The sequence below is a fragment of the Arachis hypogaea genome, chromosome 18 (genome assembly GCF_003086295.3).
Source record: "Arachis hypogaea cultivar Tifrunner chromosome 18, arahy.Tifrunner.gnm2.J5K5, whole genome shotgun sequence".
Lineage (NCBI taxonomy): Eukaryota > Viridiplantae > Streptophyta > Magnoliopsida > Fabales > Fabaceae > Arachis > Arachis hypogaea.
Window position 1 is genome coordinate 134,697,377 of NC_092053.1, and position 18,487 is coordinate 134,715,863.

Sequence of the window (18,487 nt, forward strand, 5' to 3'; positions counted from 1 at the left end):
AACCTAGTTAAATAAGTTGATTCAAAATTTAACCAAACAAATAAATCGATCTGATAATTAAAAAATCATGCACTTATATCTTACTGATTAACTAAATAATTATATACAAATCAAAGTTCATGTTCATGCCTTCTGAATAATTTGACCAAAATAGATACTTTCTCATCCTCTTATAATTTTCAAGGATATTATCATTGAGAAGTTATCCCTTTTGATGAAGTTACCACAAGTGTTATTTATATATTAAAACTAAATATCTTTAGCTTACATAATACAGAGAAAAAAACATGACAAAATATTTGACTAAGACTTTGCTTTCTCACCTCCTCTATTTCTAACATCCACTAAAGATATGGAATTTTAATATACAAATAACATTATTGAGCACTTCAAATTTAAAACAAAAATTCATAATTAAGATTATATTTGAAATAAAGAGTTGGAGGCTGATACTAAGAGATTGAGATTAAGAGATAAAAATTAAATTAAATTTTTGTATTGTATTTTGTATAAAATATACTGAACTGAGTTATATCTCGATATTATATTTAGTTTAAAATAAATATGGAGATTAAACTCATTGAAGTGTAGATTTAGAATTTGTAAAGTTAAATAAATATATTTGTTTTAAAAAATATTATTAAAATTTTAGTCTCTATCTTAAAAAATTTCAATTTTCTGTATCCTTACTAAAATTTTGTATCCTTACTGAAATTTTGTATCTCGAGACTACTAAATACAATATCGAATTACTAAATACAATATCGAATTTCGATCCGCCAAATTCAATCCCAATTTCTGAAAACAAACTACCTTTGATCCCTAAACCCCATCAGCAGTTGCCTGAACTTGAGAAGCATATTGCAAGTTCCAAAGGACATCTTCAATGGATGGTCTGCTCCATGACTCAGGAGAAATGCATTTGTTGGATATAGATATCACAATGGATAGAGATTCTTTAGAACAAGTTGACATCACTATTGGATCCACAATCTGTTTCCACCCATCTTGACTATTGAATGATCCCTATAAAATTATATTAGTTAACAACATTAACCCATCAATTTAATTTTTGATGCATAATAGTAGTTGAATATAGGTTTAATTATTCTGTCAATTTCTATAATTTTACTAAATTTTTAATTAGGTCTTTATACTTTTTTTTTTCTATCGAGTTCCATATCATATCAAATTTTGTAATTAAGTTCCTGTGGTGATAAAAATATTAGAATTAACGAAATATTCTATTAAACAAAACAAATATGCCTAACATTTGACTGAATATTCCCTATAGTTTAACAGAATATTCTATTAACTTTAACAGAATATTCTATTAACTTTAACGTGTTTATCAAGGTAGATATTTAGTTACAAAATCAGATATGGTATAGGAATCCAATTAAGAATAAAAAAAAAAGTATAAAGACCTAATTAAAATTTCGATGAAATTATAGGACTGACCGAGTAATTAAACCTTGAATATATTATACCCATTGGAAACATCAGTTTTTAATTTGTCATGTTAATACTGATCAAATTAGATGAAAGATAAATAATATCATATTTTAAAATTTAAACCATAAATTCTAAACTCAATAATTTTACATTTTTATTCAAGAAAGTGGATGTAAATTACTAAATTACTGATGCAACAATATATGGTTAAATGTATATTAAGTTGATGATGTATTAAAACTGAACTCATTTGAAACTTGTGTTTTTCAATGATTAGAAGACATTACAAATTCATCATGTAATTTAATCTGAAAATCTTTAATGCATACCCTTTCATGGAGCATAAGTGCTTCTCTTTTAGCAGATAGTGAAGGTCCAACAAGTGCCTCAAGTATTATGAATCCAAAGCTATAGACATCATCCTCTAACCTTTTCATTTGCCTGAAAATAACATATATGTTGGAAGAGTCATGGAAAGTTTCACAAAAATAAATAAATAAATGATTAAATACTAAGTCACATGATCTACACAAATTCTTACATTGAATCAGGACTTTCTCCATTTACCTATAAACCATAAAATAAGTCAAATCAGTGAAGATGAATCATAGACATAGAAAAAATGTTAGAATTTTACATTCTAATATCTAATTGTGATCTCATTTATTATATTTAAATATTAGTCTGAGTGATATTGTCAAATCAATTGGTAATTTGTTAGATCAATATTAGAATGAGTTTCTAATTTAAGCAATGTGAAAATTCACTTTGTATTCATCATAAATTTTATTGCACATAAATTGGAATAACTCAAGATAACTACTCACACGAAGATATATTTTTATGTAAAGATAACAGTTAAAAATTATTAAATAATATAATATGTTTGAGTAAATTATTTAACATAATATGTATTGACATCTTAATTATTATTTTTATATGAAGATATCTTTATGTAATGGGACATGGGTAACTAACATAATATTCAATTTGGTCCCTGAACTTACATGCGAGTCTCAATTTAGTCCCTGCAGTTTCAATTGTCTCTGTTTAGTCCTCGAAGTTTATAAACGTGTCTCATATTAGTCCCTGAGACCATTTTTAGTATAAAAACGTTAATAGAGCGCTGTTGTAGACTATCACATGTCACGTTAAAACTTGTAAAATGATGCAGTTTTGGTTTTGATATTTAAATAGCTCAAAAACGACATCGTATTACTTATTTTGTTAGGTAAAATTTTAATAAACACTATTTAGGATGTTGTTTTTAGATTATTTGAGTGCTAAAACCAAAACGACATCATTTTACAAAGTTTAGTGTGACATTCGACTGTCACGACAGTGTTTCGTTAACGTTTGTACGTTGAAAATTGTTTCAATGACTAACATGAGTTATGTTCACAAAATTTGGGGACTAAACAGAGACAATTGAAAATTCAGGGACTAAATTGAGGCTCGCGTGTAAGTTCAGAGACCAAATTGAGTATTATCTCTTTGAAGAATTAAAAAAGGCAAAAAGGAAAACATACCCCACAAGCATCAGTTTCTTCAGAGATAATAGACAATCCATAGTCACTCAACTTTGCCATCCAATGTTCATTAATCAATATATTATTAGTCTTAAGTCTGTTCTTAAAGAAGCCGGGTATCATTCCAGTGTGTAAGAAGTGAACAGCCTTGGCAATACTAATTAGCACCGATAATCTCTCTGACCAATCATAAATCTTTCCACCACTGTCTTCTGCACATAAATAACCAAAAAGTGTTGTCACTCATAAATTGGAAATTTTCCAACTTTCAAAGGTTCTAATTTATGAAGTATATTATTATATTCCAATGTGAGTTTCTATGTATAAGCTTAGAACAATTTTAATGAAATATTTTTGGAATATTATTTTTTATATTTTCAAAGAGTAAATTGATTTAGAATTAAAATTTGTATTAGAGTTAATTGATGATATAAAACTGTTTTACTTTAGAGAGACCATATTACTTTAATGAAAAACTAATAAAATTTTATCATTTGTATAATTATTTTGATAAAATAATATAAAATTTTAATTGAATTAATACTAAATATTTGAGTGACAAATTTTACTTTTAATTTATAATATATAGTTACATAAATACTAATGTATTATTTTGTAAAACTCAAATGACATAGTGTCCTCATGCTTCCTTAAGAAGTCGCAGATTCAAATCTTCCTATATTTAGTAAAAAAAAAAAATTAAACCTAATGCTCTATAAAAGTCTAAAAAAATACCAACTAAAGCTTGTTTAATTTTGCAAATTTAAAGTTCCAAGTAGAAAGAAGAAAAAGTAGCACATGCCATGAATAACAACAGAGAAAAAAGAAGTCATAATGCTAAATTCTCTTGCTAGTATAAGCTGGATTGAATTGCATTGAGAAATCCACTATATTGTGTACTTGTTTGGATATTATTATTATATTAATAGAAAAAGATCTTTTTTATTATTTTTTAACGTTTTAATAAATTTTTAGTAGTAAAAATAAAAATATTAAAAAAATAAAAATATTATTTTAAGAAATTATAACTTATATTTTTTTAAAAGATATTTTTAAAAAAAATATTTTTTATATAATTAATAAACAAAAAATATTTTTATATTATTGTATGCAAATATAATTAATAAATAAAAAGATTTTTTTTTTATGAAATACCAAACATAAAATATTTTTTTCTAAAAATTCACTCAAATAAATTTTATATTTAAATAAAAGGAGGATATTATTTTTTAATATTTCTTGTATAAACCCTTGCATATTATTTGTCAAAATAATGGCATTCATGTGAAAACCAGCACATTTGTCAGTATAAAAAAACATTTTTCAACTCCAAAGTTAATGATTTTAGTACATAATAATAAGGGGAAGTACTAACTAAACCAGAAGAAAAGAAGAGAATCTTTGACAACCAACATAAAATTCTAGCAAATCAAAATGACATGGATTAAATATTACTATGAAAGGAAATAAGTACACAAACAAAATTTCTCTATGAAACAAGCTATTAGTTATCATATTAAAATTATATTCTTTATATTGGTACCTGAGAGATAGGTCTGAAAGCTCCCATTTGAGACAAATTCATAAACAAGGAAGACATTTGTGTCACTTTGATCTCCAACAACACCATCAATGCAATGTCCCAAGAGAGACACTAAATGAGGGTGCCTAAGCTTTGCAAGCAAATCCAACCTGAGTTTGAAGTTCCTAATTGTGTATTTTTTTGACAAAGGCAAACACCTTATCACAACTTGTATTCCACTCTCTAATTTTCCTCTGTAAAGCTGCAACATCATAGGAACAACTTATCAATTCTATTAGCATGCATCTGCAGTTTAATTTTTATGCACTAATATTTAATTAAGTGCTGACACATAGACAAATACAATTAATTTTCATATTTATTATCTCAATAAAATTATTTTATATATAGTTCTGAAAAAGGATTTAAATAAGACCGTCTAATCGAATTGTAAACAGATGAAAAATACAAAAAAATTGGGTATAATTTAAAAAATCGACTACAAATCAATGGGTCCAACCAAATCGAAAATAACTTTTTTTTTCATACAAAAGTGTTTATTAGGTAGCGTTTGGTGGAGAGACAAAGATGGAAAGACTGAGACCGAGAGATTGAGACTAAGAGACAGAGATTGAAATAAATCTCAATATTCTGTTTGGTACAAAGTGGAAGACAGAAATTAAAACAAGAATGAAATTCTAATTTAATTTGCACAAAGGGTAAAATTGAAATTAATTATTTGAAATGAGAGTATTTTAGGTATAAAATATTATTAAAGTTTCTGTCTCCATCTCTAAAAATTTTAATTCCCTGTGTCTCTACTTTTTGGAGGTACTGAAGTACTGAAATTTTGAAGAAAGAGACAAAAATTTTAATACCAGTCTCTAAACAAAAAAACATGATATTGAGTCTCAGTCTCTCAATTTCTAACTCAGTACCTGAAAACAAATGCTATCTTAATTTACACTAACATCTATACTATATATTTAGTTGTGTCCCACTAAATTTACATTGTCAAATGTCAATGTATTCTGAAAAAAAAAAAATAATAAAACTCTTTTTTTTAAAAATTATTTTTATTATGGTCTAATTACTTAGAGAAGAAGTTGAAAGTTAATCCCTTAAAATAAAAATTAAAAACAAAAGTTAAAAAGAGTAGTGTTCTAACCTTCCCATATAAATTTTCACCCATAAAATTAGGGTTGTCAAAGTTATTTGTAGCTTCCTTCAACTCTTCCAAAGAATATGACCTACACAAGGGAAGGCCTTCTCTGCCAAACTTTGCAGCTTCAGAAACATACCCTGAAATTTTAGTAACAAACAATAAAATTAAAATCTTTAGAATAACATTAGTAACAACAATGTTCATATGTATCATTTTGATGAATGAAAAGAAGTTAACACTCACGTGCAATTGTCTTCGTGTGAAGTTTATAGTTAAGAGTCGTTAAATAATACACGAAAACAACTGTACGTAAGTTTCTAGAATGAAAAGAATACCTACTTGCATTTGTCACAATTTCAGATGACAAACTTGCTGAGTAGCTATCTTGAACTGATTTATGCAATAGGTGCTGTTCTGATACCCCTTTTGAATAATACCTTTTACAAACTATAACAATGCACAAAACAAAAACCATAACCATAACAAGAATTCCAACAATTACACCAACAACAAATAATGCTCCAACTTTATGTGATTCCTTCTTCAATTGAGGAACTTCTTTGCAATATGACAATGCATGTTGATGCTGAAAATTCCCAGACAAACAATTTCCATCACTCTTAACAACTCTATCATTTTCGGGTCCGGTTCGGATCAGGCAATCAGGCAAGCCCCCCATTAGCCTGTTATTCGAGACGTCGACGAATCGAAGTCGAATGCTACATCTTAGATTGTTCTTTGTGGTTCCACTCAACATGTTTGATGAAATGTTCAAGAGACTTATGTTTGGCAAGTTGAAAATTTCAGCAGGAACAGTTCCTATGAGTGAATTGGATGAAACATCAAGCATTTGAAGCATACTTAGTTTACCATATTGCTTTGGAATTTCACCTGAGAATGAGTTCCTGCTTAGGAAAAGATTCTTCAATCCTTTTGGCATTGGAGGAAGTGTTGAATCCAAGTTGTTCCAACTCAAATCCAAGTGTTCCAAGTTGCTCAAACCATTGAAATCTTGCAATCCACCAGAAATATTGTTGTTTGAAATATCAATCTCATTGAGGGTGTTGATGCCAAGAATTGAATTTGGAAAATGACCCTTCAACTTGTTGTTCTTCAAACTGAGATATGATAAATTACTTGATGAGTTGAAGAACAAGGTTGGAATAGTACCATTGAAGAAGTTATCACCCAAATTAAGAGTTTTGAGATTCACCATTGTTGAAATCTTTGGAGGGATTGATCCATAGAGAAAATTGGAACTCAAATCCAAGTGTTGAAGATCATAAAGCCTATGAATCCTATCAGGTAATGGACCCCAAATTCCCAAAGAAACAAGCTTCAGAACTCTAAGGTTAGTTAACCTTGCTAAAGTAGCAACAAAAGAATCCATTGAAAACCCTTGTGAAAGTGTTTGATCTTGAATTGCATAACCATCAAATCCTTCATGTTCTTCTCTAAATTTGCTTTGTGTCTTGTCACCAATAATCAGAAGTTCAGTGACAAAGTTCTCATTGCATGAAACATTCACTTGTTGTGTTGAAGAACAAAGATTTGTCCAACGATCTTTCCAAATATCCAATGGCTTTGGATATTCTAAGTGCTTTTTCAGTTGAAGAAGCACAAGTGTTTGAGAAGATTGTAACTGCTGAGCATTGCAATTAACAACATGAAAGACACACCAAACTGAACATAACAGCACAAGAACCAAGTCTTGGAAGGACCCCATTGACAAAAATTCTGTCTTCAAGTGGCTTCAAGGAGGAACAAAACAACTAGCATATATGAAGAAAAGAATCCAATGGAAAATCAGAACTTGTCCTTAAATCTTAATTTGCCATTAAGATGATACCTGAAACCTTGAAACCAATGTCAGAAAAAAAGAAAAATAAATGGGGTGTGAGTATATGACTACATCATAGCTTAAAAGCCCCCTTAAAAACTATATCTATATAGAAACATTAAAAGTACAATTGAAAATTTTGTGAAGAAAAAAGTGAAAATAGTAAAAATAATAAAATTTTATTTTATTTTTTTTATTTTTTGTTTTTATTTTTTTCAAAATTCATAAAATAAAAAATATTAAAAATAAAAAATAATATAAACCAAACACATCCTAAATAGTTGGTTAGTATTTTTATATTCTATTTTTATTTTTCATATTTTTTAAATTTTATAAAAAATAAAAGATAAAAATAAAAATGCAAATTAGGTGCATTCTAATATTTATTTATTTATTTTATGAGACACAAATTTTAAAAAGACATATTAATACATAAATATATAAAATATACGTATTTAATATCAATTATTAATATGTATATTAAAAATTAACAATTAAATCAGTCATTAATATATAACATATATTTATACACAATTGTATAATAATTAATTTAAGTAATTAATTTTTTATAATACATAACATTTTTTATTTAATATTTTGCAAAAAAAATAGAACATATATTAAACATGAAACAGATTTTTATTATACTTTTATCTTTTCAAAAGAGTTAAGAGAAATACTATTTCTCATCTTCTGCAGAAGTGGTAGTTGTGGAAGCATTAATACAAAGACTGAAAACAAAGATTGAAAAAACCTGCTTTTAATAATGAAGAAAAAGAAGATACACACCTATATATATATATATATATATATTGGAAAATTTTTAAGTGTGCCGTTAAGATCAACGATTAAAAATCACTGATATATCGATATGATTGTACATTTGAAAATCTTTCATATATATATATATATATATATATATATATATATATATATATGTGCAAATTGCAAACTTATCTCTCTGTTTCTGGATATCTGATATTCTGATTAATTAAATAACTATACAACCAATAACAAAACAAATGAAAGAAGAAGGAGAAGTATAGTAGCAACATATATTAGTATTTTTGCACAGAATCCAAAGATATGAAAGGTGGGGTACCTGAAATTTAATGCATTTACTCCTTCCACATGCTGCTATATGCAATTATGCACTTTCTTCAAATGGGGTTGGTCCTGGTTTTCTTCTGAAAATGCAAAAAAGAAAACGTGAGGAAATAATTGAAACACTGTTGAAGAATTATGAACCAACTACCAACTATATGTGTGAATATAATGTTGTGTATAAAAACCTGTTCTTTTTTTTTTCCCCTATTTCTTTGGATGCTTTTAATCTTGAAGATGCAACTATTTTGAAGGGTGTTCTTCACTGGTTAAGTGAAGAAAAATGGATATTGGTGAAAAGTGAAAGCATAAGATTTTTGGTTAAGACTTGAGACTAGTTGTTCATCATTTAACCAAAGTTGTTAAGAACTTTTTTGAGTTTGAGCCAAGGAAATGAAACAAGGGGTGATGAATTGATGGGCCATGCATTTATTCATATTGTAATAGTATAATATTTATGGTATGAATATAATAAGCAATAACATTCATAGGGGTACCATATACGGTGGGGCCCACAATCATTGTTAGGGTATGTGTCTATATCAATGGTTGATTTTTATTTTTATTTTTATCACTTTGCTCATCTATGTTCAAGAATTACACTTTTTGTTTTTGATATTGGAGTAATAATAGTATTTTTGTTTAAATGTGGATTGATGGAGTGTTATTTTTAAACGGAAAATTGTTTAATTAGAAATAGAAATTGAACCGTCTAATTTATAAGAAGTATAAAAGTCAGATCATCTGATTTGTGAGGTATAAAAATCAGACCGAGAGATTTTTGTAAAAAAAAATTTAAAAATTTGAGGTATAGAAATTAAAACTTTTGATTTGTGTGTCTTTCACATTTTTAAAAAATACTAAAAATTACACTATTAAAGTATATTACTATTTTTACTTCTATAAAAAAAAAGAGTCCAAGAATTAACGGACTTTAAAAAAAATTAACTCTTTTTGGATGGTTTATTTGTGTTTTTAGCAAATGATAAAAGCTTCGTAATATAAACAAATGAGTTTAATTTTGATATATTAACCGTGTTACACAATTGTATAATTGAATGATTATTTATGTAGTCAATGTAAAAAATAATTATTTTTATTAATATAATATTATATAATTAAATATACGTATAAAATTATTTTACTATATCAAAATTAAATTCTAAATAAATTTAGTATTTTTTCCCCTAAGTTTAGTGTCTCTTTAGATTATTACGAAAGAAAACTTTTTTTTTTTTTTAAATTATGTATAACTAAATTACTTTTCCAATTTATATTATCTCTAAAAATGAAATCTATGGTTTCCTTCAAGCTTATGAGAATATGAGGTATATTTGTCCCTAATTGGTTAGTCTTTGATTATATAAGAAATACATATATTTTTATTTTTTCTACCTTGTACAAATGACATTAAGATTTTATTTTTAATTGAAATTTTTTTTTATCGATTCTCATCTTGGATATAGGACGAAAAAAACCCATAAGGACCTACCTGGTGTCTATAGTGAACAATAATGTCAGTTCCCTTGCCAGTACTATCCAATTTTAACTAGAGATAATAATTTTCAACATGATCTCATTTTTTTATCCAAAAAAAAAAAAAAAAACTTAGTATTTGAGACAAAGATGAACAATTACTTTTTTTTCCTAATATTTTCCAGCCTGATAGATATGTCTTGTAGCTAAATTCTATTTAAAAATATGCAACTAATTGATAAGTTGTTACATATATAATGTAAAATCTAAATCATCAACACTTAATTTAGTAGATGAGTGCACCAATAATTCAACCAAAAAAGTTTGTTGAAGAATTACTAATTTACTACTCTAACAATAAAAAAAATACAAGCATTATCCATTCTTAATTAAGCCTAGGGGTAATTGCCCTAGTTACAAATATTATTTGTCTACTCAAGATTCAAGTAGCGGGGAAAAAAAAAACAACTAATATTTTTACTCGCAATTTTTCTCTTTTTTTTTGTGTATATTATTTTACAATTTCCATTGCATGCAAGTTATTATTGTTTATTGATAACTGATAACAACATATGTGCAAGTGTGCAACAATATCTTGACAGGCTGTATTCTATATATTATGAAAGGCACAAGATGCCTGTTTGCATATATAGCCCTTTGTGCACCATCTTCAGATATATGATTATTTTATCTTGTATGAACTCTATAATAATAATTTCAGGGAAATATTTTTATATTCAAAAAGCTATTAGATCTATTTGGAGGAAAAGAAATGATATTTTTTTGTATTACAGTATTTTTTTTGTAAAATCAAAAATTAAAAAGATTATGATTTATTTTTATTTTTATCTTATAAGATTTAGTAATCGAATTATGTATCTCTTCTTAAATTATAGTTTAACATAAAATTTATCTATATTTTTTTATTTAGTTTCAGATTTAACGTGTAATCTACAATTTATAAATACTGTTTGACTATTTTTTTGAACGATAGTTTTTTTCCATAATAATAATAATAATAATAATAATAATTAGAATCAATTAGAATTATTTAGTATATCTGAATATTTATTATAGAATATTACGTTTTTATTATTACGAATCTCTTAGCCTCTATAAATACTCTTTTATATTGTATTATTCCAAACAACTTGAATAGACAACTTGATTACACTCAATAATACACAAATCATTCCTCCTTGAAGATAATAGGTTGTTTTCCTTGCGATGAAATCATCGTAGTTTTTGCACTTTTTTTTTTGTGCCATTTTTTCTTACCTTTTGTTACTCCACCGACTAGCCTGTTTTCTCTGTCTTGTGTTTTTTCGAGTCGAATGATCAAACACCATTGTCATCTGCTGCTTACCCATTCTCATGAAGAAATCATATAGTTTTTGCTCTCTTTCGACAGTTCCGTCTGCGTTCTCTCGTGGCAATTCTGTCTACGTTCTCTCGTGGCAGTTCCATCTGCGTTCTCTCGTGACAGTTCGGTTTGCGTTTCGTCTGTGTTTCCTTGTGACAGTTCCGTCTGGGTTTCTTTTTGGCAGTTTCGTCTGCACTTCCTTCGATAGCCGCAGTTCAGTCTGCGCTTCCTTCAGATAAGCGGCAGTTCCGTCTGCGCTTCCTTCAGACATGCGGCAATTCAGTCTTCGCTTCCTTCAGACTAAGCGGCAGTCTGTCTGCGCTTCCTTCAGACTAGCGGCAGTTCCATCTGCGCTTCCTTTTGGCAGTTCCGTCTGCATCCGTTTTCTCAGTTTATGCAGTTTTTTTTTCTTTATTTCGTTGTTTTAAATAAGTTTCATCACTTGAGTTTTAGGGGGATGTTAGAATATAATTATGATCAATTAGAATTATTTAATATATCTGAATATTTATTATAGAATATTATGTCTTTATTATTACGAATCTCTTAGCCTCTATAAATACTCTTCTATATTGTCCAGACAACTTAATTACACTCAATAATACACAAATTCTTCCTCCAATTTAGTCTCTTATTTCTAACAAATAATAATAATAATAATAATAATTTCTTGATGCCTTTTCCCAAATTAGTATTTGTAGCAATTATGGAGCATCATGTGTATAAGTTTATTTATTTCACTGAATTACCTTCTTGTTGTACTTGGAATTTTTAAACATAAATAATAAATATTTGAAAATAATGCAATATTTTTTCAAATAGAGGTAAATAAAATCAGCTTATCAATGAAAGTTGATCAAAGTGGCAGAAATTAAAGCGAGTTTAGATATATTTATTCTCTACGATCTAAATATAAAAAAGCATTGAGAATGGAAGAAGATTATTTATCATCACTTAATTAACCAATTATTTGTGCATTATATTATTGCATGGATGGAAAGAATTAATCCAATATAGTTTAATTTATTTCTTCATAGAAATACTTTAGAAAAATTTTTAAGTGTGTTGTCGTACCGGTGTTTCAGTGATTTTTAACTGTTAATCTTAATTATATAAAATATATATAATATATATAATTATTATATAATTAAGATCAACGGTTAAAAATCACTTATATACCGATATGACGATACACTTAAAAATCTTCCAATACTTTATAGTTTATACTCATCAATAATAATACTTTGTGACAATACCTACAAACTATTCCAAAAGAAAAAGACAAAAATACAAGAAAGAAGAATATCAGTGGCGCTTACTTATATTGACTTGGTAAGATATATAATAATTTTTGGATTAATTTCTTTTAAAGTAAGAATATTAGTAAAATAAAAAAAAAGTAAATATCTAATTACTTTTTGAACTAAAATAATAATATTCTCATATAATAAAAATTATAAATTTAATAATAATTAAACTTTTAGTTTATCACTTTATACCTATCTTTTCATTTTAAATAATCTGTTTCGGATAGTCCCATTCCAATGTTGCATGAGTGATGATCTTTTAAACGTGATAGAGACTTATAAACTTTACAACTTTTTTTTTTCTTTAAATGTTATTGCCATCCTTTTTTAAAAACTAAAGTGCTGGCGCACTAGACACATACATGAACATTCAAGGAAGCCACCTGAGTAAAATTTAAATCCGATTTTAACTTTCATTTTCACATTACCATTTTATTAGCATGTCATGCTCTCATCATCATATACAAACTAGGATTATTTAAAATAAATAATTTAATTATTTTAATTATCAAAATAAATAATTTGTAATATATTTATTAATTTACACCACATTTATTTATCTCGTTTATACTGTAAACGAGATACATAAAAAATTATTTTGTTTATAATGTAAACAAGATACGTATAAAATTATCTTGTTTACAATATAAACGAGATAAATAAATGTGATGTATATTGGTAAATACACTACAAATTATTTATTTTAGTAATTAAAATAATTAAATTATTTATTTAAAAAAAAACCTACAAACTATAGTTCTAAAAATAAGATCGAAATGTCCAGCTCAATTAGATTTATCAAAAATCAATTACTAAATTAATTTTGTTCAAATAAAAAATCAATTTAAAGTATACCAATCAAAAAATTAGAAAATTGATCAAAAAATTGATTAACTAGTTAAACTAATATAATTTTTTAGCAGTTAACTAATTTAAAATAATAAAATATAAAAAATTATTTTAAAAAAATATATATTATTTTATTATATATAATTTAACTCCCATTTAACTTCAATTAAACTTTTAACTCTTTAAATTTTATTTGACCAATTCAATTTTCAAAACCTTAATTCAAAACAAATTTGAGAAACAACACAAACCAAAACTATGCAAGACTAATTGTGTATAATTCTTTACTATTAATTAAAGAAATAAAATTCAAATATGACATTCTTTAAAAAAAGTTACTAATAAGAAATTACATATGACTAAATCATATAAAAAAAATTCACATTAAACGAATTATCCTAAAGATTAATAACATAAAGATTAGCTTTGGTGAACAAAAAATGCTAACCGAGGGTGTTCTCATCAAAGTAACTTTCTCAAAAAGATTGCTTTATTCTTTTCTTAATAAGAACCATTAATATTGTAAAGCATAAGAAATTAAGAATCAGTTAAAAACTTAAAACAAAGGTAAAAGGGTTACAATAGAAACTACTGAATAGTTGTGATATTATCCTTAATTTAAGCTCAATGGAGTATATTACGAGGAGTATTAGGAGCCAGCAGATTTTATAATTTGTAATTATTAATCAATTACTATTAATATTTTTAATAATATAAAATTATATTTAATAATATAAAATTATTTTTTTTATTAATTAAATATTAGTCAAATTTTAACAAAAATACTGGTTCTAAACTTTTTCATATTATATATATATAAGATTTTTTTCAATAATAAAATAAAAAAATTCATATTTTTTCAACACATGACTTTTGGATTTTAATTTTCAAAACACATGAGTTTGTTGGGAGTTAGGCGAATTTGCCAATTTTTATAGAGTTCGTTGGAGTTCGACAAACTTGCTTAAATAAAAAAAAAATCGTATTTTAAAAATTAAAGTCTAAAAATTATGTTTGGAGAAATATAATTTTTTTTATTTTATTATTAAAAAAATTCCTATATATATAAAGCATAATGCATAGCTTAGGAAACCCCACACTCTCTCTGTCTCAGAGACCTTTCCTAGCTCAATAATTGCTCAATAGTCCATTTACCAAAGAAGGTTTTATTTGATTGCTGTCCACACATTTTCCTTCTTCATCCACGTTGATTTTATTCATTTTATGAAATTATTAAACAAATTTAATCTAATATAGAATATAAAATATAAATGTGGATAAAATTGATAATGTTATTATGTCGTTTTGATTTGATATGCTCATTTGAAATTGGTTTAGTTACCTCTATAATTTTATTAAATTTTTAAATTAAGTCTCTATATTTTATTTTTTAATTGAATTTTTATATTATTTTTTGAAAATCTTAGTCTATAGACTACAAAAATATATGTATTTCTGAGTGAGTTCTAATCAAAGTATTTTTATTAAAAGACTTTTAATTTCTGACAATATTTTTATAGCACATAAATGTATGTGCTATCTAAAAATTAAAAAGATATAATTTTGAGTCTGAATTGTCTATTAAATTAGACATAAATAAAACATATAACATAGTTAAATGGAGGTTTTTTTATGGTTCATTATGGGCAAACTTGATTTTGGAACAAGGTGGATTGACTACATTAATGAATTTGTATCAACGGTTTCTTGTTCTATTATTGTGGAAGGGCAATTCTTTGGCTATTTAAGCCAGAAAGAGGTATCCGGTAGGATGACCTTCTTTTCTCTCTATCTTTTTTTATTCTATGCAGAAGGACTCTCTTTTTTGCTACACAAAGTAGAACAAAACAGACAGGTTCTAGGTATTCAGGTTAATTAATGGTGTGTTACTATAAATCTCTTATTATTTGCGGATGATTCCATTCTTTTCTATAAAATTTAAGAGGATAACTGTGATAGTATTCTTAACTTGCTAAACTCGTATAAAGAATTTAGTGATCAACAGATCAATTTGGATAAATTAGCGGTATTCTTAAGTAATAACACTCTTCCCCATTCGAGTTCATGTGGCAAACAAATTAAATATCCACCATATTGGAGTTCAAGACAAATATTTGGGACTTCTTTCTTTTATTCATAAGTCTAAAAGATAAATTTTTAGTGAAATTAAGGAGAAAGTAAGAAAGAAGATTCATGGATGGCACCGAAATTTATTATCAACAAGAGGTAAGCAGGTCTTATTAAAAGCAGTTGGTGAGGTAGTGCCAATTCATACACTCTTTTGTTTTAAATTACCGGATACTTTACTATTTGAAATTCACAATATTTTGACAAATTTTTGGTGGGATCAAAGAGGTAACGAAAGGCGTATGATTTGGATCAGTTAGAACCAAATGACACGGCCAAAAAAGGAGGGAGGTCTTGGTTTTCAAGATCTTAGAGCCCAAAACTTAACTTTACTAGGCAAGCAGTTCTACCCTAGTTCAGATATATAGGGAGAAGTACTATAGATATGATAATTCAATGAATGCTGAATCAGAAAACTCACCTTCGTGAAAATGGCGGAGTATGTTGGAGGGCAGAAAGGTTATTGAGAAAGACCTCAATTGAAAAGTAGGTTCCAATTCTACAATTCGAATAATTTCTAACCCGTGGTTATCTCCTCTATATCCAATTAGCATTGCTTCTGATTCTAACCCTGGTCAGCACATATGGGTTAGGGACTTACTGACAGAAAATAGAGAATGAAAATAAGACATATTAAATGAAGTTTTTTCCACCTGAAATTAAAAGCAGAATCCAATCAATTAAGCCAGGAGAAGGGGAAGATGTTCTGCAATGGTCCCTCAACAAATCCAAATCATAGATTTTTTTATTCAAAGCCAAAAATAGATCTTGGAGAGAATCTAAGTACCTCAGTTTGGAAAGATCTCTAGAAGAGAAGACTTCCTCACAAAGTCCAAATTTTTATTTGAAAATGCCTTCACGAACGGATACTGGTATTATCTCTTCTTCACCGGCGATTCCCTTTCGCAAATCCCAACTGTCCGAGATGTCAAATGGAAGAAGAAACCATTAATCACTGCCTTACCCAATGTCCTAGATCGAGGATCTTTTGAGAGCATAGTCCTTTCAACGCAAGCATTATCAACCACAACTTTACAAGCTTCCGTCAATGGTGGGAAGTGTCACTGTCAGCATTGCAAGGTAGATATGGAGGTAGGAGAAAGATAGAACTTTTAGCTTGTCTTTATTGAAATGTTTAGAAGACAAGAAATAAACTAATCTTCGAGAGAAAACTCAAATCCAATGAAAATTTACACTTTTTTGTTGAAATTAATTGGAGAAGAACTAAGTTCATCCGTCAATTCTTTTTGACTCACTTTCTACTTTACTTTTCTTATTCTCTCTTTTCTTTATTACATTTTATCTTTCAATAGTATTGTCAATGTATTGAGGTAATTTAGTATTTATTGGGAGAATCTCATCTTCTTTTTCTATTGTTCTATAATTTGGATAAATATTTACTTATTTTTTAATGAATAAATTTATTATTTAAAAAAAAAATAAAAAAATTTTAATTACAAATTTAATAAAATTATATGAAATAATAAAATAATTAGACCTTTAAAACTTTAAATAGAAAAAAGTGTTTTACCATTTAACATTTGGGAGCTTTTACCATGTACAAGTTAAACATGCTTAAGCTATTTTTGAGTGCCAGTTCCCCTTTTTGTATATATTTAAAGAATCAATTTAAAGTGTCTAATATTTCAATAACTAAATTAACGCACACCTAATTTTTTAGAGAACATTTTGATTATTAAAAAAATGCGACAACAACAATAATAAAATATTGTCAGAGTAGTTATACAAATCAAACAACATTATTTAAGGATATTAATTTAATTCGTACAAATAGTCAAATACCAAGTAAAATTTTATTGAAATATTCTACTATAAATTGTACGGACAATTTATCGGTTTTTAAGGAAAACAATTAAAATGTGTCAAAAGAACAAATTAATTGCAACATGCTTCGGGACCAAATAATGGCAGGATTGTTATGCATTATGCATTGTTTAGAGTTTAATTTTGTTAATTACATTAACAATATAACACAGCTAATCAAAAGTTCAAAAATCAAAACTATTATTCCGATAAATAACTTTTTGGTCTTGAGATATTAACCTATTATTGTGGTCCAAACCTTACTGGATTGTTTTGATTGCATGCCCAAAAATACTACCAAAAATGAATTGGCCCAAATTCAATTTCCAAAAACAAACTGTCTGTAATGTTAGATGTCAATTACATTGTTTTTGGTATGAAAAGTTCGAAACACGAGAAATACCAAACAAAAAAAAAGTTGGAAACATGAGAAAAAGAAAAGGATTAATTTTTGGAAATTATTTTGAATTATCAATAATTAAAAAAAATATAGATGTTGCGAAATTGGTTATTTAATCTAACTTGGCAAATTGGACAACTTGGCTCCAGTAGTTTTGTCCGCGTTCATTGTACGCGTTTACTTTGTTATTCTCTCATCCAATTAAAAAAACTAAAGTAAAATTTACGTACAATCAACTTTATATGACGTTATTAATAAAAATTATTTGATAATTTAATATCTTTATTAACTTTTGAATAATAAATTAATCAAATAATTTAATATAATAATTTAATCAAATATATTTTTAACTAATAACTTTACATAAACAAATTTTCACGCGAGTTTTCACCAAATAACAATAACAACACACACGAATAAGATACCCCAAAACCAAACGCAACCACTTGCGAATTTCCGATCCTCTTGAACCTCTTTAATCACCGTCCACGTGTACACAAAACTAATCTCAACCGTCCAAGAAACT

The 18,487-nt window shown here is 26.8% G+C and overlaps 1 protein-coding gene across 3 annotated transcripts; it reads right to left on the reverse strand.

Moving 5' to 3' along the window:
* Positions 1 to 599: 599 nt before the first annotated feature.
* Positions 600 to 9,072, reverse strand: LOC112772229 (probable inactive leucine-rich repeat receptor-like protein kinase At3g03770). Of its 3 annotated transcripts, none has more exons than XM_025817130.3 (9): positions 8,804 to 9,072; positions 8,614 to 8,698; positions 6,011 to 7,520; positions 5,675 to 5,808; positions 4,528 to 4,768; positions 2,985 to 3,196; positions 1,997 to 2,022; positions 1,785 to 1,896; positions 600 to 1,026 (listed from the first exon to the last, which is right to left on the reverse strand). In XM_025817130.3, exons 3-9 carry the CDS (start codon positions 7,395 to 7,397, stop codon positions 823 to 825), a joined length of 2,316 nt encoding a protein of 771 aa, XP_025672915.1. In that variant the 5' UTR covers positions 7,398 to 7,520; positions 8,614 to 8,698; positions 8,804 to 9,072; the 3' UTR covers positions 600 to 822. The 3 variants fall into 3 exon arrangements, with proteins under 3 accessions (XP_025672915.1, XP_072080787.1, XP_025672916.1); XM_072224686.1 differs by having other exon boundaries at positions 6,011 to 7,443; positions 8,804 to 9,054; XM_025817131.3 differs by having other exon boundaries at positions 6,011 to 7,527; positions 8,804 to 9,052.
* Between the last annotated feature and the right edge of the window lie 9,415 nt (positions 9,073 to 18,487).